We start from the raw sequence: 25,686 nt of genomic DNA, 5'->3' as shown, positions 1-25,686 counted from the left end.
CATAGTGCAGAGTCCATATTACAGTTCTTTAACTCTGTCTGTCTGTCACTGTCTTGATTTGTAGTCATGGCATGTGGGAGGCCTCAGGGCACTTCAGTGTATAAGGTGGCAGAGTACGCTCGGCGGTTTGGAGTGCCAGTCATCGCAGATGGGGGCATACAGACTGTTGGCCACATTGTGAAAGCTTTATCACTGGGAGCATCCACAGGTGAGCTTTTAATTCTTGAAGGCCATGTTCACATTACCTGGTGTGTGACCCACATCTGATGTCTTTGGAGTTGTGTGAAATGTAAAAAACCTGATCTCAAATCAGGTCCGAGTCCTTTTGTGGGTCTCGTTCAGATAAAGATTTAACCCAATTCCTTCCCATGTCACCATAATGAAATTCAATGGTTCTTGTTTTCATTAGGGGTGTTGCAACATGAAGGGTTGGGGTGTGTGTGCATGTGTGGGGGGGTGTGGTGTGGTGTGTTTTTTTTTTTTTTTTTTTTTTTTTTTTTTTTTTTTTTTTTTTGGCTACAGGGGTTGTGAGATGATACTGTGAATCAAATAGTTATTTTTCATGACTTAAATGTGTGATAACGGGTCTTTTCCGTCATTCTTTTTTCAATGTAGTCCTTGGTAGTCATGATCATGAACCTAAGCTCCTGCACAACTCTCCAAACGGGACAGAACAGCCTACCTGGGTGGTTGACTAGCTGAACTGTTTGAAATTGTGCAGCTCGTTGGTTTAGTGCGGTAATGAAGTGCTAAGAGTGATGGTGTTGGGCAGCTTCTTATTTCTGTTCTGCTTTAATAGGAGCAGCAGTCACATGTCACAGAAGCTCAGAGCCACACGTTATATACAAACACAAGATCTGACTGGTCTTGGATGAGCTTGTAATGCTCAGTTTAATATTGAGATTTAACCCTATAGTTTTAGTTTACTTTTATATAGATAATGCCGTCTTGTTTATTTTTGATTTTGCCAGTTATTACTGCGAGATCTCTGTAGAGATTTCTTTTAGAGAAATTACAGAAGTAATGTTGCCGTTTCTTTTGTAATTCTGTATAAAAATGTTATGATGCAGAAACGCCACGTATCTTGAAAGTGACCGTTACACCCCTTTTTACCTGTGTGTAGATCTGACATAAACTAGGATGACTTCATTTTTCAGAGCTGTGTAAGCAGAAAGACGTGTATGTGTATCCATCCTTTGCTGCTGTCGGAACAAAGCCTTACATCTCCAGAGTGATGACTTGAAAGGAGAAGGAAAAAAACCCGGTTTCTTCTAGTTCCATAGCTTTACACTAAATTTTTATTATTATTATTTTTTTTTTTTTTTTATAGAACATTTTTAGTCCGTTCATCTTGACATTTGCATTCGATGTAAAGGGTAACGGTCATTGTCAGATTATGTAAAAAATTGAGATGTGAGTCCGCAGCGTTATGTATTTCTAATCTTTCTAATCAGATTTGAGCCACTTTGTGGTCCTAAGCGAATAGTTCAGATACACGTCTGTGATATGTGGTGAGAATGAGATGTAATTTAGCCACATGTCATTAGTGATCTCAGTCTTGATGATCGACAGTCTTAAATCCATGAACGGTTTTTTCCGTAGTTATGATGGGGTCATTGCTGGCCGCAACCACAGAGGCTCCTGGTGAGTACTTCTTCTCTGATGGAGTGAGGCTGAAGAAGTACAGAGGGATGGGCTCTCTTGACGCCATGGAGAAAAGCACCAGCAGCCAGAAACGCTACTTCAGGTGAGCGTCTGTGCGCAGGTGTGGATTGGTGGAAATAACGAAGATTTCAGAGCAGGGAAAACGTCGTCATCCACCAGCTGTGTGACGGAGAATAGACAGTAACGTTTTGGGGAAAGCCGAGCATGACATTGATGATCTGTTGTTTTCTGTGGCACCTTTCTTTGGTTGACAGTGAGGGGGATAAAGTGAAGGTGGCTCAGGGAGTATCGGGCTCAGTGCAGGACAAAGGCTCCATCCATAAATTTGCGCCCTATCTCATTGCTGGAATCCAACATGGTTGTCAGGACATTGGAGCCAAGAGCCTGTCCATGCTACGGTGAGTCATTCGTCAGTCATTCGTGTGTGTGTGTGTGTGTGTGTGTGTGTGTGTGTGTGTGTGTGTGTGTGTGTGTGTGTGTGTGTGTGTGTGTGTGTGTGTGTGTGTGTGTGTTTTTCAGATTTTTTTTTTATATATAAATGTATTATTTAAACTATTTCACTATTGCTTCATTTAACATGCAAGCTACCTTGGTGAACTTGCTGTGTGAATTTCAGGACAACATGGAACTGTTTATTTAATTGAAAACTCCATTCAAAATCCTGTGCTGTTTTCTTTACAGCTGAAGTGTCTTTGTGGTCAGTTGAGTTATGAAAATGCTGCTATAATGACAAAATGGAAAGCCTTTTAATTTATTTTTTAATAGTGGGATCCCTGACTGAGCAACACTGGCCACAGTGTGGCGTACATCTCCAAAACCATTCAAATATATTGTATAAACCAAGCAAAATGCTTTTAATATTAAAAATGGACAAAATCCCTTTATACTAGTAGGCTGCCGTTTTTTTGTTGCCACATCAAATGGCTTCTCTGTCTTGTCTAGTGAGCAAGGAACAGCAAGCTAATATGGCATTTAACTGTTATGTATCATTCAGCCTTTCTGACTTGCGTGATGTTGAACATTTTGATCTTATTTTTCTGTAGGACCGACTGCACTGCAACCATATGGCATCACCATGTGTTAATGGTGACCTAGGAGTAGAAGGATTTTGTCCCTTTTTGACAGGTTTTATTATAAAACAACTTTTTTTTTCATTTGGCTGGTCATATTTTAAGAGTATTGGACGTTGTACACTGAGGCATACCCGTCTTACGTCAGGGTTCCCTTTTAATATAGCAGCCATGTAAACATAGCTTTGGAAGTCACTTGCAGTTTGAAGGTCCTCCAGCAGTGAGCGCTGTTGGCACTTAATTTATTCTGCATCTGTAGAAACTCGTAAATGCATGTGTTTTGTAGTAGCACCTGTTATAATGGGGGGGGGGGGCATATAATTGATCATTTGTATTATTGCTCAGGTCTAGTGCAGTTTTAGCCTTTTGTGTTGATGTTGGTGTGTGTGTGTGTGTGTGTGTGTGTGTGTGTGTGTGCGCGTGTGTGTTCTTAGCTCTATGATGTACTCTGGAGAGTTGAAGTTTGAGAAGAGGACCATGTCTGCGCAGGTGGAGGGAGGAGTGCACGGTCTTCACTCGTGAGTAAACTGGGGACACTAACGCACCATAGCATGTTAGACTATAATGTAATCGGCAAACCGCTCTGTGTTCAGATTTGCTACACGGACTCAGCTTTGCACTTTGGATTTTAATTGAGAAAGTGCCCTCGTATACGAAGACAAGCAGAAGGAAATCTTGAATTTATGTAATGTTACTTTTGATTACCACTTCATTATGTGGGGAAAAGAAAACTGAGAACAAAAGGATCAGTTTAATTGTAGTTTGCTAAAAATGACAGACAATATAGTGAAAATATAATCCTTTGTGACTTCATAAAGGCACCTAAAGCTGAATTTCAGTGTTTTTGCAAAGACACCTTGTATGGGAACACTTGTTTTTAATACCACTGTTATGAAAGTGTTCATTTAGATACTTCATTGTAAACCTAGTCAATCTTTTGTGTGTGTGTGTGTGTGTGTGTGTGTGTGTGTGTGTGTGTGTGTGTGTGTGTATGTGTATGTATGTATGTATGTATGTGTGTGTGTATATATATATATATATTTTTTTTTTTTTTTTTTCAACCACTTTCAGACAAAAATATTTGGTGGCCGAATGTTCTTAGTAAACAGTCTTTCTAGTGGTCATTTCTGGTGATAGGACTGTCTGTAACATAACTGTTTGTGTCTGACTCATCGTTATTCTTTGTGTTTTTAGTTATGAGAAACGGCTTTACTGAAGTAGACATACAGTGGTGGACAAGCGGAGGCCGGATGTTCTGATCCTGGCAGTGACCAAACAATTCTGACCTAACTGACATCCCCAAACTAACGCCCTATTTACCAGCCCAAGTCTGCCTTGCTGTCCTTCACAGTCACTGTCCCTCAGATAGAGGGAGAGGAGGAGGAAGAAGGGGGGAGAGAGGTAGCATTAACATAACTGGTTCCAATGAAATTTGAAAAGTATATAAATAAACACAAAATCAAACACAACTCTCTGCACTCATGGAGTATCAAGGTTTACCAAAAACATCTGATACAGCATGTCCTCAGCCTGCGTGTGTGTATGCTGTGGGGTAAGAGGAGTGTAGAAGTACTAGAGAGTAAAGACTCCTGTGATCCTCAGCTGTGATCTTGTGCTGTACCACACTGCGGACCCTGCTTCCGTCAGCAAGTTTGCGACTAAAGCTTCAAAGCCAGCGTCCTCAACCATACTCCCTCTGCGAGAGCCTCGAAAAAAACAGTGCGCTAGAACTATCGAGCCAATCTTTTGTGTAGTTTGCTTGGTTACTTTTTTTTTTTTTTTTTTTTTTTTTTTTTTTAAGAATTGGTGAACAAGAGGTATGTTACTTCGAGTCCATTATTTTGTGAACGAGTGCCCGTTGTTGTGCCCGTTGTTGTGCCCATTTTTAGTGTGTTACACTATTCTACTGTAATCTGTTTGTCTACCAGTCAGTATTCCAAAGCCAGGATAATATAAATGATGGATGTCGTTTAGAGTATCTGTCCCAACTTTAACCGTGATTCATGACTTATTGCTGTTGAAGTCCCTTAACGATTCACTTGACCATAATTTGGACCAAAAGGTGGAACTGGTATGGAGCATTGAGGTTAGTTACTAAATACTGGTCATTCTTGACTGGAATTCAAACCAATAAAATGATCAGTTTTGTACTGAATGCAAGTGTGACTCTGGGTGCTAAGCTTGCATGAAGGGTTTTGATATGCATGCTGTTTTTTTAAGCCATAATGTGGCTATATTTATACTTCTCTTTTTACAGTTTATGTACTGCCAAGTGCATTTGCCTCATTTTGTTTGGGTTTTTTTATATATTTTCTTTTTCTTCCCCCCCACCGTGATCTCTAATCTGTTACTAAAACCAAAATAAACTTTGTCTGGGGCCCTGATTGCCCAACAGTGCTGGAAACATTTGTTCCGGCTGTGTCTGATTATCACCCACAGCTTTGCCTATTGGTAAAACCAGTGATATGCCTTGAAGCAGGGAAGTGACGAACTCGACCCAAAAAGCTCCATTTGTTAGATTAGCTCGCTCTGTCTGTACAGCTTCACGTTTCTTAGAGTATTAAAATACAAAATTCGGATAATGTTTGACAAGTGTAATGTGTACCTTAACGTGTACTTCAGTTTATCTGGCTTCTGGTCTTTTGTAGGCTATTCTTGAATATGTCTAGCTCAATGCATACTATACTGTAAATCACTATCTGACATGAACACAAACTTGTTGTGAGGACAACTTGCACCAAGGCGTGCAAAGACGAACGCTGCATCCCTTCGTTACCTGGATGTTGCTTGTTTAGTGTCTTTGACCACTGTTGGAGCCCTAACACCTGAAGTCAGCTTTGTTTACTGCAGTATACATGTACTGAAGTTGCTTATGACATTGTTGAAATAAATTGAAACAATCAATAATAAACATAGTATTTGTGTTTTTTTTTTTTTTTTTTTTTTTTTTTTTTTTTTCTGCTGTTTGTTTGAATGCAAGTGAAAAATGAATTCAACTTTTGGCAGGGGCCTCATTTTTGAAATGTACTTTAATTCAGTTTTTAAGTTGTTCTTGAAAGTTCTGCATTTCCGCATGACGTCTTATAAAATCAGACTTTCATGAACTGCACACTTTGTGCCTGTAGCACAGTCATTCGCTTGTCATGTTGGGAGCATGAATTTTCACATAAAAGTAAAATTGCATGTACACATTTTACAAATGAGGCCTCAGTTGTATTAGGATGCAGGATGAATCAAACTTTGCACTTCCAAATGTACAAAAAGTTTGCCTTTATTTTAAAATGCATGGAAGCAATGACTTGAGACTCCACATAAATAAATTACTATTAATTGAAGTTCATATCAAACGTTTTAAATGAGGAAGATGGATGGCAGTCACTCAAGTGCTTAGTCAACTTGATGCTACAGGAAAAAATGAGTTCTTACCTAAAGCTACCAGCAGAGGGTGCTGTATTGGCAGTATAGAATCCCCAGAAGGGTTGGGGCTAGTTTTCTCCCAGACCTGCAATCCTCAAACCATGTTTGGTCACAGGTATTTGCTTCAGAAGAACAAGATGAGAAAGCTGTACAAATGAAGGCTTAAAGCAAAAAAGGCCTTCTCTAAGGATATTGGCTGTTGACGTGTTAATATATATTTCATGTTTAATATCTGTAGTGCTATTACACTTCAAAATACATGTATTATGGTAGTCAGTAGTCTTATTTCACTCACAGTAGTATCCATTATCGCCGAAGAGTCAATATTGTACAAATCTGTACAAACTTTCAAATTACTGCAGAAAATCCATAAAAGCTTTACAAATCTTCGTGACCAATAAACTTGAGAAATATTCTACAAAAACCTCTTCATAGCTTTTGGCAGCTGATGGCACTTAGTTATTCAGAATGGAATAGTCCAATAAAGGTAGCTCATCCACTTATTGATCAATTCTTATCCATCAAACATTTGGCACATTTTCATCTCACTGGACATTTGTTTTTAGGCCACAATCTGGAGCAGGCAAGATCAGCTATAGCACCTTAGTGACAATCATCAAACCTCTCGCTCATATACTTTCACTGTTCTTCATTCAGTCCATTGCCCTCAGTACAGATCTCTATTCAGTATGTGCTCTATATCAAGGCTTACTTTACAGGTCAATAGTCTCACTGCAGACGCTGAGAGCATCTATCTGTCTGCACACGCTGATAAACTCTTCTTGCACGGACTGATCAAGCTCAGGTCGCTGCTCTAAATATTCCTGGGAATTCTGAGTCCTGTAGTGTCTTTGCTGGCCAGCTGTGGCAGTGCATCCAGAGCCACCACTGGTGGTAGAAACGGCAGGATTTTGTCCCTCTGGGCTGGAGCAAAGCACCAGAGAAGAGCCTGCCAGAGACGGCCTGTAGAGGGAGCAAGAGCAGGAACTGCCTCTCCAGTGCTCTGCAGAAGAACAGCAGGACGATGTCAGTGAGGGAGATGGAGAGGGAGGAAAGGCTAAGGAAGGTGCATCCTGCTGGGCTTGAACAGGGAGAGGTGGTTTGGCCTGCATCTCCATGCAGGAGGATGTTCGGTACAAGCCTGGATCAGATGGATGGGTCTCTCTGAAGGTTGGGCCACTAGTAGAACCTGTGTCCCTGCCTTCCAGGGAGTGGTCACTGGAAGTGAAAGGCCTCATAGGGCTGAAAAGACTCATTGGGAAAAGTGCTTCGCTGAATAGTGCTTCGTCAATGCTGCGGCGCAGGTTGATGGGCGATGGAGGCCGCAGGTCTGCTGTGGAGTCACTGGTGTATGAGGAGCCCACTGATGGAGCTCCGGTATTTGGCACAGTTTCAGGCAGGTCAAGGTCCAAGTCCCGATACGCAAGAGCCCGGTTACTGTGGTACAATAGGTCCAGTCCATTCAGGCTGCCCATGCGGTCATCCACAAGTGTGTAGAGGGGCAGACATTCTGTCTCACCATGTCCGATTGGGTCACAAATAGCCAGCTTCTCCTGCTGCGTCAGTGTCCACTGGTAGCTCCCAGGAATGATGGGAGACTTGGCAGCTAAGAGTTCCATCCAACAGCTGCCAGGTTGTGGGATGTGTTCAGAGCAGTAAACGGGTTGTGACACTACCAAGGCCAGTGTGAGACAGACTACAGCCTCGCATACTCGGCAACTTAGTTGGAAGGCCCACCATGGCCAGGGCCGGAAGACCTCGGCCCCTCCAGCAACACCCAGGGCATGCAGCATGGCATAGAGCTGGAGGCCAGCACAAGCCAGAGAAAAGATGGCTGAAAGGAACATTGCAACTGCAGCTCGGTCCCAGTCCTGGCTCTCTGCGAAGGGGCAACGGTTGTAGCGTTCGGCAGGGGTTGGTGATGTGTTGTTCAAATGGTAAATATGCTTGGAGTCGGCACGTACATAGCAGTAGAACACAAAGTAGGCAACGGATAAGAAAGTTGCTAGAGCCACAAAGGCACCTCTAGAGATCAGAGAGAGGAAGAGGCAGAGTGGTGCCCCCTGCTGGTCAACCTGGAGTAGCGTGACGGGACCGAAGGCAGCGGCGAAGTGTAGCAGAACCAGACAGGCCAGGAAGCAAGGCCTCTGGAAGGTGGAATAGGAGAGCTGCATGCGGGAGCGCATGGACAGGAGCAGGAAAACCAGGCCAAAGGCTGCAGTTATGCAAGGGAATGGGGCCTCATATAATAGCAGAGATGCCTCGATGGAGGTCATGCGGTCCTGGTGTCCATAAGCATCGTAAAGCAGGGTAAAAGCTCTAGTGCAGCCAGCAGCCAACAAGAAGAGGCTGACCAGAGCAAAGTAACCACAGCCCGATGGGCAGCACAGGGGCAGACAGAGAAGGTTAAGGGCGGAGGCCAAAGAGATCAGACAGAATGCAGTGCCCATGCCATAAATATGAGCTTCCCATGCCAAACCCCAGGATGCCATAGCACTGTTCCAATCAGAATATAGTGGCACAAACATTGGCAGGGATGGAAACAGCATGGGGCTCTGTGATTGGTTGGAGGAGCTGGTGGGTATGCTGTCGTTGTTGCTGTTGTCAGAAGGGTAAGTCGGGGCCCAAGGTATGCTGTAATTGCAGAGTCCGGAATGTTCCGCATTGCAGTCTGGGAGTGCAGACTCTTGGATCATATCTGGCAGCCAGTCATCAGATACTGTGGTGGGCATCTCTGAAACAGAAAAAAAACGTGGGGTTTGTCTTTGTTTTGTTGTGAACACTTTCAGCTCAGTTAGCTCACATTGCTTGTGGCTTGTGATTGGCTTATTAGGAATGGATTATCTGGGTGATCATAAAGTTTATGAAGGACTTTCTATCAACAGGCAATTGATGAAAGCCGCCACAACCAACCAGATGCCAATTCCACAGTAAAATATCTTAGTAACTAGATATTTTTGTGGAACTCAAGACATCTGCTACCAAAGACTATGTTAATTATTAGGGAGGAAATCCACTAGTTTTTCAAAATACCTGCACTGCTCACTTGCTGAGATGTAAATAAAATTATTCAAAATTATTTGATGTTCAATGGTATCATTGTAGAGAAACTTAGAGATTTGGATTTCTGTACAGTGATGGGAACCAGGAATCACCATATCTACAGAATAAACAAGTTGTAGACCTCAAAGCTATTAAAAAACAATATATATATGCAATGTAAGGTATCATGCAGCATATTAGTAAACATTTTATGTGATAACTGTCTAAAGTGGGCTTTTAGAGGCATTAAACTCTTTGGACGTCTGGTTCCTGTCACAACTACTGTGAATAAATTTGACTTTATAAGTCTTGAAGAATTGAGCTTTTCACATCAAACAACTCCAAATGACTTTGTTAATGAGTTATTTATGCAGAAATATTGGAAAATCTGGCATTTCCTTTTAATACCAGTAACCTGTTTTTAGTCCTCAATAAATAAACCATTGGAGTGCAGCGTTGAGGCAGTGGTACACTTGAGACTACAAGATAACTGAGAATTCACGCTGAGACACAAGCTGGCAGAAGCTCAAAAGTGGAGTGTGTTGCTGTCTAATGTGTTAATCCTGAATTAAAAGCAGAAGCTCTCACAGGGCCACTTTACACGGGAATATGGGGCAGTAGAGTGAGCAGAGACTGAAGAGAGCAAGGCTGTGGGTGGAGACCACAAGCACTTAGAGGAGAAGACATAACATCTGCTCTTTCCATATAAGTGTAATTGCGATTGTGTCGTTCGTGTGACAGAAGGGTGTGGGAAGAGGTTGTAGTTTTGGATTTGGTGGCTTGGCTCAGTCGCTGAGGAGTGTTACATACATTAAGGCTCGCAAATGCTTTCAGCTGCATGTGGCAAAGTGCTCAAATGAAACCATGCTGGAGCACTAAGTGAGTTTCCTTTCAGTCCAAACTAACATCCAATGTCCCATGTAATTGAGGAAGAACCACTCAGGCTCATTAAGTGCTGTCTCACACTGAAGATGTAAAGACATCAGCACAAGCAAAGCAAGAGACTTCAATGCGTTTGTCGTCTGAAATGAATGGTATTCTGTTCTACAGTAGTAACTGTGACGTGCAAAGTGTTGAGAATTGGCTGTTATCCCCACCGAGAGTGACGCTTCTAATGATCTCCTTTGTAAAGGAGATCAAAACTGTAACATATCCAGCTGCCGTCATATTAGACAACCTCTCCGGTGTTTTATACACCTCATCTCAGTGGTTGAGATGTAAATAAAGCCATTCAGAGTGGCTTGATGTGAAATGGTTTATTGTAGAGAAACCTGCAGACTCAGTGGTGGTGATGGGAACCAGGGGTTGTGCTACCTACGACACAAATATATTATATTTTATTTACTATCCAAAGCAGTGGTTCCAAACCATGTTCTTGGAGAACCCCCTACCCGGAATATTTTAGTGGTTTCCCTGCTCTCAACAAACCTAATCATCTAATTAACAAGCCCTTCCTCAGTTGAAATGGGTGTGTTAGAATAGGAAAACTAGGTAAAATGTCCAGGACAAGAGGTGTTCCAGGACCAGGGCTTGGAAACTGTAATCCAAAACAATCAGGGAAGCTACACTTACCCTCTGGGTTTGAATATATAATGCTGAGGATGGTAAATTAATGGAAAACCTGAAAAAAATAAGAATGGGGACTATTTTTCCTGACCATGCCCTTCATGAACTCCGAATGGAGTCCACCACGAATGGATTTTTAAAAATTCGTTTTACATTTTTAAGTTATAAAGTAACTGAAACTGAAACTTTGCTTGTGTGTAAAAAGTGATTTCAGAGCCACTCGGTTCTCTCTGATGGAAACTGTTTACCTTCAGTGTTTTGTGCTTCTGATCATTTTAATAGACGTCAGCGTCACTAATTAATGACGTTCTATGAAAAGACTGGTTTACCAAGAGAGACGCTGGAGGACTTTCACCTGAAATGAGTTCATGAAGCCAGTCTGGTTATAAAAATGATAACAGGACATCAGAGCCAGAATTACTCTTTTAGTACTTTTACTTTATACTTAAGTACATTTGAAGGGAAATACTTTAGTACTTTTACTCAAGTGGAGGTCTAAAGGGAGGAACTTCTACTTTTACTGGAGTGATATTTTACCTTGGGGGTCTCGACTTTAACTCCAGTACATGATTTGTGTACTTCGTCCACCTCTGTGTATTTGTAACCATTTCTTGTAATGACATTCAGTGAGGGAGCTTTCAGAGACATTTAAAGGCCTGTATCATATGTTTCACTTGTATTTTATTTTTTCCTTGTTGTCCCCTTATAACATTTGTGTAGTTTGATGTACCAAAAGCAGTCACATGGCCATTTTCCAACCTCTCTTTATTTCATCCATCCATCCAACCATCAATCCATCCATCATCTTCTGCTTCTCCGGGGTTCGGGTCGCGGGGGCAGCATCCTGAGCAATGAGGCCCAGACCTCCCTTTCCCCAGCCACTTCCACTAGCCCTCCAAGGGGGATTCCGAGGCACTCCCAGGCCAGCTGGGCGATATAGTCAAGCCAGCGTGTCCTGGGTCTTCCCCGGGGTCTCCTCCCGGGTGGACTTGCCTGTGACACCTCCCAAGGGAGGCGTCCAGGAGGCATCCTAACCAGATGCCCGAACCACCTCAACTGGCTCCTCTCGACGTGAAGAAGCAGTGGCTCTACTCCGAGTCCCTCCCGGATGACTGAACTTCTCACCCTATCTCTAAGGGAGAGTCCAGACACCCTGCGGAGGAAACTCATTTTGGCCGCTTGTATTCGCGATCTCGTTCTTTCGGTCATTACCCAAAGCTCATGACCATAGGTGAGGGTGGGAACGTAGATCGACCAGTAAATCGAGAGCCTTGCCTTATGGCTCAGCTCTTTCTTTACCACAACAGACCGGTAAATAGCCCGCATCACTGCTGACCCAGCACCAATCCGCCTGTCAATCTCCCGGTCCCTTGTACCATCACTCGTGAACAAGCCCCCGAGATACTTAAACTCCTCCACTTGAGGCAAGAGCTCATCCCCGACCCAGAGAGGGCTCTCCACCCTTTCCCGCGTGAGATCTCTTTATTTCTTAGAATCAAAAAGGCTGTTTTTGTAACTCTGCCTTTAAGACTGATATATGTAAATTACCCCTCTTCTGATTGGCTGCTGCACATTGTGCTTCATGAGCTGAAACACTGCGTATAACTTCATGAATGGGCAGAGCTAAACTGCTGTAGGCTGAATATCTGCTGCTGCGTGGTTGTGACATCACGGAAACAGTGAATTCAAATCTGGCTGTTATTTCATAATTTTATGAAGTTAATTTCCATATATGGACTGTATGGAGTGGGGAGTGAATGGTACGTTACTTTTATTACTTATTACTTACTTATTATTTACAAACGTCTTTATTAACCAGATTGGTAGAATTCTGTTTTAGAGCTTTTTACAGCTGGCAGCCTTGATCAGATGAGGAAACAGAGGAAGAACAACTATATAAAGCTACTGTGGAAGTAACATCTACAAGCCACAGCACAAAAGGTGCTGTTTCCACAAGGATTGAATGCTGAATACATCATGCCTGGACGTATTGTGTGCTGCTGAGACCCTGTCTCACTTTTAGCTGTTTTTATGTTTTGGGCTTTTTTTTAAACACGCATCCATTATTGAGCCACTTCTTGCTACACCCAGAACTGCATTGCTTTGTTTATGATGCTCTCATTTTTAAAAAAGGAACCCTCCACACAGAGTCCCTCCCAGAGGTGGGTTTGTTATTTTTGCCCTGGCTTTAGCCTCCCTTCCTGATGACCACCACTTTCCCCAAAAATAACCAGTCAGCCTAGTCAGTGGTGAAAAGTGGCATCCATTAGAATGCAGTGTGGGTTGCTTTGAGGAGAAATGCATGTACCGTGCTAGCAGAGCAGCAGCGGGGATAATGAAGCCTGGCCCTTTCTGCATGATTAATGGCTAGCCTGCGTGTGCACATGAACACGCGTGTGGGCTGCACCTCTGAAGTACCTCCAAATCTGGCCAAACAGCGTCTTTTCTTTAATCAAGGACACCATAACATTACCTACTCAGAATGCACATCAGATCTTTAAGTTTAAAGCCTCATGTCAAGAAGGCCGTTTCTGTAGTAGGTTAAATATAGGTTACTGTGGAGCCCTTTCATCTGCTGGTCTCGTCAACTGGTGCGCTGCATGGCATAGCAAATGTACTTCAAATGGCTGTGGAGCTTCAGAGCCTTTGATTCTGTGACTTCTTCAATAAACTGTCAAATGACAGAGATAACAACTGTACCAAAGGGCCTGTGGGAGAATTTATGCCAAAATGATATTTTTGTCTGTCAATTTTAAGCACACAGAACGGAGCGTGCCTTTCTCTCCCCTGCGAGGCCTTTACTGAAGATGTCTGAGACGTCTTCTGATGCGTTTGGATCACCTGCTGTATTTTTAATCATCACAAATGAGATGCAGTTAGGTCAGTCCCCCTGTGTGGCAATAGCATTACTGTGCCCTATTATGATTGATGTTAATAAGCAGCGTGAAATGTTTATTTTACCCATAGGATCTGCGATATGGAAAAGATAGTACAAACCGAGAGACAAACAGAGACACTGATGGAAAAAATACGTATTTAATTCTGTATCTGATGACCAAAGTATAATGTAACTTAATATTAGATAATCATATTAGTCCACTGCAGGAAAAAAGCTGTCTCGTTTAGCAGTCTTAGTGATGAATAATTACCCTCCGCGTGCCTTATCCTGTATGGCTTGCTAAGGCCTGGGAGTAATTAAACCCAGTGGACTGGGAACATGAAGCCAGTACTGACAGGAAGAGGGGGGCGTGAAGGCCTGGCACCGATAAGAGGCAGTACATGCTGTGGCCTTTCTCTTAGTTTACTTTCTCCTGCTGATGGCCTCCAGCCTTGGTGGTGGAAAACATGACCAGCCTCTGGACACAGGCCAGAAGTTCAGCCTAACAATCAATCAACCCTCAATGCCCTGATGTTTATTAGTGTATTATGGGTGTAAATTTCATCCAGTGTGGGCTGCTCGCCCACCAGTTCAACTATCTATCATGAAACGCCTCGGGACACCAATCAAAGCAGTCATGGATCACGGGTTACAGTCAAGTATCACATGAGCTGCTATCAGGGTCGAGCCGTGTTTTCTTTCCTGCCAACATTATTATTAGATGACTCTACAGATCTAGGGTGGACAGGACAGAGAGGGGAGTGGACAGGAAACTAGTGGGGAGGGGGTGTCTCCACTCATCTGCAGGGGGTTCTGTGGGCTTTTCCCTGTAATGTTGTTGTGTGTTGTCTGGGTGGGTCTTTGTGTCTGAATACTTTGAGTCTATATTTGAGTACATGATATAGTTTTATTCAAGGGTTAAATTGCTGACCAAAACAAATTTGCACAATTTTTCCCTTACGCTCGGGGCTTCATTGGAGGGGGCATGCAAGGCAATGCCCCCTGAAATCTTATACTTTATTCCTTATAAATGAATGGGTATTCTAATCACAATGTAAGATTAGAGATACAGTAATATACAAAACGTTTAACACCCCTGTTCAGATTACAATACCTTACAAGTCCTCCATAGCAAACGAAGGCATAACTAATGCTAATTTTCATGCAAATCCTATTTATTGGCTGTGTTTAGCATATTGGTGAGAAATATGTATTTGTGACAACTTCTGCACAGGTCATATTTGATGTTTGTTTTTTCACTTAGAAAATCAACCTGACAGTTAATTTGGCCAGAAAAACATTACTTACTAAATAAATATTACTTGCTAAAAAAGAAGAACAAAAGAACTCTTTTTTTTACATGTCTGCTGCTCACCTGTGATGAATTCAGTGAGCCAAAACACTCAATTTTGCTTTTTTAGTTTTGCACTGGAGCTATATACACTCACCGGCCACTTTATTAGGTACACCTTGATAGTAAAAGGCTGGACCCCCTTTTGCCTTCAGAACTGCCTTAATTCTTCGTGGCAGACTTTCAACAAGGTGTTGGAAACGTTCCTCAGAGATTTTGGTTGGTTATTTGAGTTCCTGCTGCCTTTCTATCATCTGGAACCAGTCTGCCCATTCTCCTCTGACCTCTCACATCAACGAGGCATTTTCGTCCACACAACTGACCGCTCACTGGATATTTCCTCTTTCTCGGACCGTTCTCTGTAAACCCTAGAGATGGTTCTGTGTGAAAATCCCAGCAGATCAGCAGTTTCTGAAATACTCAGACCAGCCCGTCTGGCACCAACAACCACGCCACGTTCAAAGCCTCTTAAATCCCCTTTCTTCCCCATTCTGATGCTCGGCCTGCACTTCAGCAAGTTGTCTTGACCTCCTCTACAGGCCTAAATGCACTGAGCTGCGGCCGTGAGATTGGCTGATCAGCTATTTGTGTTAACAAGCAACTGAACCTAATAAAGTGGCTGGTGAGTGTACAGTGTATTGCCTAGCTTTACTATTGGCTAAAAACAGTAGCCATTTTAAAGCCTGAACTTTGTTTCCCCTTTTGTATATTTTTGTAGATAACAGTCCATCATACAGTCTCACAAACCACATCAGCAATTTTGCTCCAAATTACAGCTCAATTCTCAGTGGTTTGAAGCAAGTGTGCGATAATTTTGGCACACAGCTTGCTAACCTAGCGGCTACCGCTTATGAGCCTTCCTATGCAAGACATCTTTCCTGACTGACTACAATTGAGCTAAGAGAATAACTGTCTAAATTAGACTTTTTTTGGTCAAATTACTGCCTTAAGTAAAGAATGATTTATGGCAGGGGTACAAAAACCTGCTAACACTTACAGGTACAAGCTAGGAAAGCTTCCTCAGCCAGAAACTGTACATTATTGTAAGGACTGGGCACATTTTCACCACGAAATCACCCAGAGCTGGTCTTATTAGTTGTACTCCAAACATGCAGCCTAGAGAACAAGAAACAAAGCCCACTTTTCCCGCATCTGTGTTCATTTCACTCCTCACTTGAAAACGATTCAGTTGGATTTGAAACACACTTTCTATACCTCATGGCGGTCGGGGCTGGTTCCATACTGTGGTGGTGCTGTGTGCCCGGGCAGCACTGAATTTGGAATCAGGCCTAGGATTTTAGTTTGGGAGTCAAGATTAAGTTCTTATTGTATGTAGCACTGCCTAAAGAGTTCTTGCAGACTCAGTTTGCTCCCTGTTAACACAGCACAAGTGCCAAACCATTACCTAATGGTGCATTACCGTGTTTTTTTATTGTGATTTTATTTGAAAAAGCAAGTTTCATAAGGCATCTTATTACATGAACCATTACATAACCACACAGTGCTTTTCCACTTTTCCAAAACATGTTTTGCAAGGCTACAGCGTTTGCTCCACAGCTGATTACTGAGGAGAAGGTCAGCTGCTCTGCTCTGGGCGTAGTTCATCTATACACTGAAAAGAGTTTTGGGTTGGATTTCAGGAAACTGATGTATTCTAACACTTCTACAGCTGCAGCTCTTTATCAGGGCTTCCCCTTTGGCTTAAGCCTTTCTAGGAGGTGCAAACGATGATAATGGCAGGTCATACCTGCTCGCAAACTACTCTCGTTACATGTTTATGTATAACATAATAGTAACTTTACTTTTATGTAAGTTTATTTCTAATATCACATAAGCATTGTAAATATTAGCTTTTCATTTTCAACAACGTTAGAGACCATATAGCAACTTTTTACAACTCTGCTTCCAACCTGAGAATGAAAATAGCTGGCTGGCTATCTAATCTTAGTTAAAGAAGCAGTGTTTTATTTACTTAATTTTAATTTTCTTTTTATTTAGTCATTTTACAATAATATGCATGAATACTACTGATTCAATTTAACATTTAATGCATACAATATTAAATACTGTATACAATGTTTTTATAATAGAAATGATATGAAATATATATTTTTAGTTGGGTACTTTGCATTTAGTTGTTATTTGGCAACAATAGTATTTTGTTGTTTTATATGAAACTTTTTCTTGTTTATGAATAACATTTGTAACATTTTATGAATTTGTAACAGTTGTTTACATTTGTTTTTCTTCATTTTAAATGGTAAATATCTAATTATGAGCACACATTGAAACGGCTTCAAAGGCCTTACCATGTGACGTGTGTGAGGTGAAACTTAAGTAGTCAGGTGTGTGTCTGCTACTGTGAGCCGCCCTGTAAAGCCTGAAATAATCATTTAAAAGTTTACGCGTTAACGTCTCACACACACACACACACACACACACACACACACACACACACACACACACACACATCAACATTATACTGATGAAGATATGACTACAGTAGATAATTCACTTACATCCTCAGAAGACACGTCCTTCAGTAAGTTTTGAGTTCTCTTTAAATATTCAATGGTCAGGTTCATCCTGTTGGGGAAGGGGTCTGGAGCATAGCCAGCATAACAAAATGTTCTTCCCCACATTTTCACCAGAGAGGACCCCAAATCCTCAAAACTTACATAGTGCTACTTGAACCTAACTTGAAGTAACTGAATAGTTTTGCAATTAACAAAATAATTTCTCCTTCTGCATCCATAACTTTATCATACTCTTACATACTCTTAAATAGACACAGTACTCTTTCTCAGTGATCTTCACTAACACTTCTTTCAGGACATTGAAAATAACTAAACTGCTTCCCTGTGCTAATCAGCGGTCTGTGGAAAAGAGCTCAGCTGGCCAACCTCACTGACGTGATTTTGACAGCATTCTCTCCTTACTAAGGCGTCCACTGCTGTGGCATCTCACCAAGCGAAGGCTCGTTTATTTTTTGTCTGTGCGGCTTCACTTTCAATTTCCCCCCTCTCTATAATGGATGAGTGGACAGTGTGACAGCCTCATACATATTGAGGAGGCGTATAGTGTGTAGGCTTACAGGAGCCATTGAAGAAACAGCCAGAGCATCTAATCCAAAACCCCCAAGACAGATCATGGGCTAAGATCGAGTGTGTACTAGTCTGTACTCGTCCACAAAGCCGTCTTTTAATATTTGTACCAAAAGGCTTAACTGCTACTCATCCCAGGTGCCGTCTCTAAAGTTTCATTCAAATAAAAACATATACATACACGAAACCTACGTGCAGCATCCCTGAGGCACATTTGTCCAGCTATTAATGGAATTTAGGTTAACCCACTGAATGCGGATGGCAGAAAGTGGGTTAGGTGTCGCTACAGACTAACTGGGTCTGAGAGCTACTTCAGGAGGAGGCCTTTTAAAGTAACGCTTGTAACTGTATGCTCAGAGCTTTGGTCTGACTGAAGAAAAGCTTGGCTTGGTGCCTTGAGGAAAGCTTTGTTCCTTGCTTAAGGTACCTGGGATGTGCGAAACGATGCCTTCACCTACAATTTGCCTCGGCTCCCTCTGGAAGCAATTACAATCAGGCAAGAAATGCCAAGACTGGATTCAGTCAGCCAAATCGTACAGATAGATTGCAGGTAGAGGTGCTGGAAATAGATATTTTCCTTTAACAGATGGGGAAAAGGGTAAGAAATGCCCATAGCTTTCTGTTTATTATCAGTGGTTTCCTGATCTGGATAATGAGAATTAAGTAGTATCAACTTAGTTGTACAAGTAAACCCACAATTGATCTGTCCATGCTTTGTTCCATGTGCATTGCTCATCATTTCTTCTGAAATCAAGGGTATTAATAGGGAGTTTGTTCCTCTTTGCTGCAGCGACAGCCTCTATTATTCTGATATGGCTTTACACTGGATGCTAGAACATTGCTGTGAGGACTTGATTGCATTCAGACACAAGGTCAGCTACTGATGTTGAATGAGTAGTTCTGGATCACAAACTCCACTCTAAATCATCCTAAAGGCACTGGATGGAGCTCCATCCCCCCTAGAGAGCACAGTTCCCCTGCTCCATAGCCTAATGCAGGAGGGCTCTAGCCTTTGCTTTGGTCAGTGCTTTTCTGTGGAGATCATACAAGCTGTGTGTGCAAAGTTGAACACCATTGAATTCACTCAGTAGAAGGAGTGCCTGGGTCCTTTTGGATCTGTGATGCGGTAATGTTGGCTTGAAAATGCCAACTCACTGTTTTTGTTTTGTTCTCAGTATCCCACAGTGAAAATTACACCACTCCTCCTACAGCTTTCGAGTCAGAACCATGAAACTATACTTCATGCAAGTATGTTAACAACCACTTGGGATACCATAACAATAGCCTGGCAACACCTTAGCAACCACCTAACAACCTCCAAGCAGTGCCCTAACAACAAGCTACCATATCTACCTCAGAGCAACACCATAGCAACTACCTGGAATTGCTATATAAACCCAATTAAGTTACCCAAATCGATTATCATTGTTCTGCTACCGCTTTAACTTCTGAAGTGTTATTAACTGGGCTTGTCAAGCCAACTTAGAGTTCGTCTACAAACTTTCCCTCTCTAGTTTTATACGTCGTACACTCCAGCTGACGTTAGTGTGGGGTCTACTTTATTATTTTCATATTGCCTAGTTTGTATTAGCTACAATAACATAGCCTGTCTTAGTAGCACACCAGTTTAAACCAAACGCTCAAGCAGTCCGATGTGACTACATTAATGAGACTTTAATTAATTAATTAATTAATGAGACTTTTGCCAATGCTCTGTAAATTAAATCAGCAGCTTTAAAACACACAATATCTCATGATCACAGATGTGCTGAGGTCTCATACTCTCCATAGCCTCAATTAGGTGATTTGTGTTCCTAGCCTGAAGCTTAATGTAATGATATAGACATAATTAATTAAAGCTACACTATGTTAAAGCTACGCTGTAAGGGCTGAAATGGTTAGAGTTTAAAATCAGAGGTATTGAGTTGGATTTTAAAGCCGTTTGGTCTCAAATCCAAAATTATACTGATGAAAGTATGATGACAATAGTAGATGATTCGCTTACATCCTTAGAAAACAGTTTTGAGTTATCTTTGAATACTTTTTAGTACAATCACAATCGAAGGATTCAGTTGCTTGGGGAAGAAGACCAGCAGAGAGGTCTCCAAATCCCCAAAACGTACATAATGCAGCTTTAAGCGTCTTTAAGCATGTCCAGTTGTGACCAACTGTGTTGCTGCATGCGGGACCTTGTTTAACAAACACATGCCACAGTGCCGCGTTCCACTGTGGGTAGTAAAGGATTACACATCATCTGATCACGTTTATCCTTTGATTAAACATTTCTATTCTGATGAGGGTGGTCTCCTCTAAGATGGCAATGCCCACATTCACATTGCATGAGGGGTCACTGAATCAGTATGAAAATATCTTTTGGAATAAAGGCGTTCCATCCTCTAGTACAGGGCCCGAAATTTGTCACGCGTTTTTAGTTTGTCGATTAATTACCTTGACTGTTTAAACCACTTGTTAAAACATATAACACTGCAAAATGATGAGTTGTTTGCTAAGCAAGACTTTCATTAGTAATAGTTGGTGTAGTGTAGTGGGTAACACCTCTGCCTTCTACACAGTAGACTGGGGTTCAATCCCCCACCAGGGTAAGCCCCCTACACTATACCAATAAGAGTCCTTGGGCAAGACTCCTAACACCACCTTCGCCTACTTGTGTAAAATGATCAAATTGTAAGTTGCTCTGGATAAGAGTGTCAGCCAAATGCCATGAATGTAAATGAATGATGCACCAAAAGGATAAATTCTTGACTGGACCCGAAATTCAGGGCACGCTGAAGCACAGAAAGAATGCGTTCTTTTCTATATAATTTGTCATTTAATTTATGCTTCTGAATCGGTGTGATGCTGCTGATAGGGCATCAGAGACGACAATGTTGTGAAAAGGAACTGGAAACCCACAGCAATCATTTCATTTGAAACACCTTGCTAAATGATATTAAATATGTAGAGTTGGAAAATTCATGGATTCCCCAAACTATCTAAAGCTGAATTCCAGAGCACCTCCAGTATAACATCAGAGAATTGGCGTCATTTGTTTTAATCTGTAAAGGACATGGGCATGACTTTGGAACTCCCATCTAGCAGGCTGGAGCTTCTATGAGCTATTAGCACCAAAGTTGCTTTACTTTGCCATTTAGTGAAAAACAGCTGTGAAGCCCAGCAGGATTTAACAAACAGATGTGTGAAAAAATTCCAAAAGACATTCAGTGGATTATTATTTACGTGATTTCCAATAAAGAATATCATTAAATCACTACACGCTGAAAAGCATTGAAGCTGGAGACTGTATAGAGTGTAGCTGTGGCAGACTCGCGGTTGATCTGCTGCCGCTCAGTCTGTTTGAATGCATCTGTCCTGACTAGCGCAGGAGAGCGAAGGAAACAAAAAGCATTTTTAATCACTCATATTCTCATATTCACTATCGATCCGATTAGGGTTTGACACTTCATTGGCGATGTACTTAATCTTTTGCTTTTTTCAGCCAAAATTTCTCTTGGACCATTTTCTGCTGAAAAGTTTTGGCAGCTGCAACTTCACTGCATCCTTAGTCTTTATTTACTATCACAACTTAGATGAAGATCACATTTCAGAAGCCATTCGTGCAGAAATCCAGATCATTCTGATGCGATTATTAGACTGGGAAAGCTGAATCACCTGTGGTCATCAGTGTGGTCATGCTGGTGGGTGTGTTCTTTCCTCTGCCTCTCTCCGTTGCTGTCAGCTCAGTGGGCTTTTCTTTGTTCTTTTCTAAACCTGGGGGGAAAACAGAGGACACGTGGCTCAAAACGTGGTGCTTTGAGACAATTGATTTCTCACAGGGACCTGGATCTTCCAACATGCAGGACAGTTTGTAAGATGCACTGAGCATAGGATGTTTTCTAACCCAGTTCTGTCAGGAGAACCTCCCTTATGCACCTAAACAGATCCAGCCATCCGTAGCACCGGAGCGTTCCCACTGTCTAATTACCTTTCCTTTTCCTTTTCCCTCCTTATGTGCGTGGGGCTCTGCATTACAGATGGACATCATTATGTATCTGCAACTGCTGACAATACAAGAGTTTGTAAACTATAGCAAATTTATGGAGAGCAGTAAAGTGGAACAAGAAGAGATGCTGGGGTCGTTAGTCTGAAGGATGATGTGTGTTTGTGCATTTGTTCCTTCTGTTCCACTGAGGATGACAACTTACTTCAGCTTTCATAACTGGACCGAATTTCGGAAGAATAATGAAAAGCACAGTCAATAGTCAAACTTCTCCCTGCTTGGCTACACATTAGGAATGAAGCGTATTTGTTATTTGAAAAGCGAAGTTACATTTTCACACGAGTTTCCAATGAAATAAGCTGAAAGTGTTGCCTCAGCATGGATAGCTCATTCTTGGTTGAGTGTGATAAGACAGAGTTCACCCACACTGAAGAGAAGGCTGACACAATCGTGACACGGTATTGTATAAGTTACCACCTGCTGGCCGCTGACCTCCACAGATTTGGCTCTCAAAGTGACTGCAGTACTGAGTCATTTACAGACATACAGACACGCTACTGCGACATGCGGTGCTGTGCAAAAGTCTTCTAAGGAAGTCATATGTAAAGCCATTCATCTGGGCAGTTAACATTTAATTGTAAAGAACAGTAACAATAAAATAAATACAAATAAACAAATCAACAATACATTAGGATTCTATTCTGTGTGTTGCCATCCAGCACCTGCTTCAGCCAATCAGTCCTTCATTACATTAAATCAGAAGCAGGTGAAATCGATCAAATCCTTGGGCTGGAAAAGAGAAATCTCATAAATAAGCATTTATTTGAATTATATATTGTATATATTGACACTGTCGTGACAAAACCATCATGTCCAAAATGATTCTTCACTTTGAATGGAAGTTAACAAGATCATTTGGAGCATTTCTATTACTGCACTCGTAAAATTTTAACACATTTTAATGAAGAGCTGGTGTTTTACAATTGCGTAAAAAATAAAAAAAAAACAAATATGGACATACAAAGTCTTTTTTTTCGACAGTGACTACATAGTATAGACTTTTTACTGGCAAAAACACACTTTTGGGTGTTTTTTGAACAGCACTGTATGTCTAGAAGCAGTCGACTGTGTAGACTAGGTGGTTAAGAATATACACTTGGAAGTATATTTTTATGAAAAATGTCAGTATGTTAAGAGTAAACGTTGCACATTACACAGTTTATGGACGTTTTGGCCCGTTCCCGAGAAATGTGAACAACGCACATACAACCACACACAACCCAATGGACACCTATTCATCTGAACTATCACGCAGGATTCTCTGTGTGGATGGATATTTGTGATATGAACTATAAATAGCTTGATGCGTTCGGTCTGATCTCTGAAGCTTTCGCCTCTGCGGCGGCTCCTCTCTGTGCTTTAGCTCTCATTTGCATGAGTAACAAGCTCTGCACCAAGCCAGGCATGGAGGTAACGAGGTGTTAGTGTGTGTACACATGTGTGTGTGTGTGTCTGTGTGTGCATGTGTGTGTCTCTCTCTCTGCTTTTCTCTGCTCATCCTTTCCTGGCAGAGCTCCATGCTACAGCAGCTAAACTGTCAAACACCGCTACAACCTCCAACACTTTGAAGCTCTCTCTCTCTCTCTCTCTCTCTCTCTCTCTGTCTCTCTCTCTCTCTGTCTCTCTGTCTCTCTCTCTCTCTCTCTCTCTCTGTCTCTCTGTCTCTCTCTCTCTCTCTCTCTCTGTCTCTCTCTCTCTCTCTCTCTCTCTCTCTCTCTCTCTCTCTCTCTCTCTCTCTCTCTCTCTCTCTCTCTCTCTCTCTGTCTCTCTGTCTCTCTCTCTCTCTCTGTCTCTCTGTATCTCTCTCTCTCTCTCTCTGTCTCTCTCTCTCTCTCTCTCTCTGTCTCTCTCTCTCTCTCTCTTTCTCTCTCTCTCTCTTGCTCTCTCTCTCTCTCTCACTCTGTGCACTAAAAACCGTGAGAATGTATCACAATATGTTTACATTTAACAGGAGATCAGGAAAAATGGAAAAATGGACACTTATTTTTTTCTCTCATTTTATTTTGAATAGTTTGTATCATTACTTTTTAATTTGTATTATTGTATTATTATTTCATTAATCTCTTATCTTCTTTTGATCTGATTCTCTTATCATTTAAACCTCAAGTTTTATTTTTATCTATTTTTATCTTTTATTCACTGTTATTTAAAATTTTCTTTTAATTTAAAATGATTAAATGTAGTTATTATTTTCTTTGTCATGCCAATCCCTGTTTTTGTAAACGCTCGGCTACATTGAAAATGTACTTCCGAGTCAAAATAAAGGTTGATTGATTGATTGATTGATTGATTGATTGATTATTATATACACAGTTGTATGCATTAGTCCAAACACCTCTGTTATGTTCTGTTGTCTTTCTAAGTAATAATTCATAATTATAGTTTCACATTCTCTACAGAGAATTCCATCCGTCCATTGTCTAAGCTTATCCCAGCGGTCATCGGGTGGAAGGCAGGATACACCCTGGACAGGTCGCCAGTCCATCGCAGGGCACTTATAGAATTATTCTACAAATTTTAATAGCTTGCAGTTTCTATTTATATCATTATTGTTTTTAGCATATTAGAAAAAAATAAAGCATAACTCTTACACAGGCCACTTTTTCGTCAATACGTACAATTCAGTAAATAAACAGCAATTGTGTATTAAAATGTACATAAATGTGTTATCAGCCCCACTCTACCCTTTATACTGATGGAAATGGGGCACTATAGGACCACTGCTGACCAAATACTGGGTAGTGGCTCATTCTCAATACAGCACTGACACTGGTATGAGTTCATCAGGCACAGCTGTGCTGCTGGAGTGAACACCTTGGTGTCACTGCTAGACTGAGAATAGTCCACCAAGCAAAAATATTCCACCAACAACATCTTGTGGTCAGAAACTGACCACTAAATAAAGGGTTTTGGGATGATTAAAACATTGTGTGTGGAAAAAGGAAGAACTACAGGCTCTGACTGTGCACTGTAGGAAAATATGAAGATTACGAACCATCTACTTTGACAGGAAAGGGATGTTTGACTGACATCCAAAATAACCAACAACAGACTGGTGAGGGCAGCTGGGAAACTAATTGGTAAGTGCTGGCCAGCATGCGAGGATATCACACTTAATAGCTACTAAGTGCTTCAAATAAAGCTATGGAATATGTTTTAAACATGTAATGATGTGAACTTCATAAACATTTTTTTTCAGTCCAGCATCTCTGAGGCTACAAAAGGCCCAGTCACAGCACACAGAGCAGGTCACTGTTACCATAAGACACTGAGAAGCATTCACACGTACGTATAGGTTCAGAATTCAACTCACCAAATCACAGTTGCAGTAGCAGCTTAGGTTGGATTTTACATTTATGACAATTGGCAGACACTCTTATCCAGAGCGACTTACAATTTGATCATTTTACACAGGGAGGTGAAGGTGGTGTTAGGAGTCTTGCCCAAGGACTCTCATTGGTATAGTGTAGGGTGCTTGTCCAGGCAGGGGATTGAACCCTAGTCTACAGCATAGAAGGCAGAGATGTTACCCACTA

General features: G+C 41.6%; 2 protein-coding genes across 8 annotated transcripts in view; one reads left to right on the top strand and one right to left on the bottom strand.

Moving 5' to 3' along the window:
* Positions 1-5,646, top strand: part of impdh1b (IMP (inosine 5'-monophosphate) dehydrogenase 1b) — a 30,772-nt gene extending 25,126 nt beyond the window's left edge. For all 7 annotated transcript variants that reach the window (XM_017706463.2, XM_017706462.2, XM_017706466.2 and 4 more), the window contains 5 exons: positions 65-208; positions 1,603-1,747; positions 1,920-2,063; positions 3,170-3,253; positions 3,930-5,646. In XM_017706463.2, the coding sequence (XP_017561952.1) occupies positions 65-208; positions 1,603-1,747; positions 1,920-2,063; positions 3,170-3,253; positions 3,930-3,951 (539 nt within the window). In that variant the 3' untranslated portion in view covers positions 3,952-5,646. The remainder of the gene's footprint in view (positions 1-64; positions 209-1,602; positions 1,748-1,919; positions 2,064-3,169; positions 3,254-3,929) is intronic.
* A 342-nt stretch (positions 5,647-5,988) lies between these two features.
* LOC108432554 (proline rich transmembrane protein 4) overlaps positions 5,989-25,686 on the bottom strand; it is a 43,797-nt gene continuing 24,099 nt past the window's right edge. The window contains exons 3-4 of the mRNA XM_017706461.2: positions 21,763-21,861; positions 5,989-8,886 (exon numbers count right to left, since the gene is read on the bottom strand). Of these exons, the coding sequence (XP_017561950.1) occupies positions 6,866-8,886; positions 21,763-21,861 (2,120 nt within the window). The 3' untranslated portion in view covers positions 5,989-6,865. The remainder of the gene's footprint in view (positions 8,887-21,762; positions 21,862-25,686) is intronic.

Source organism: Pygocentrus nattereri, chromosome 11 (genome assembly GCF_015220715.1).
Source record: "Pygocentrus nattereri isolate fPygNat1 chromosome 11, fPygNat1.pri, whole genome shotgun sequence".
Taxonomy (NCBI): Eukaryota; Metazoa; Chordata; class Actinopteri; order Characiformes; family Serrasalmidae; genus Pygocentrus; species Pygocentrus nattereri.
This window is presented reverse-complemented; position numbering and strand designations above follow the sequence as displayed.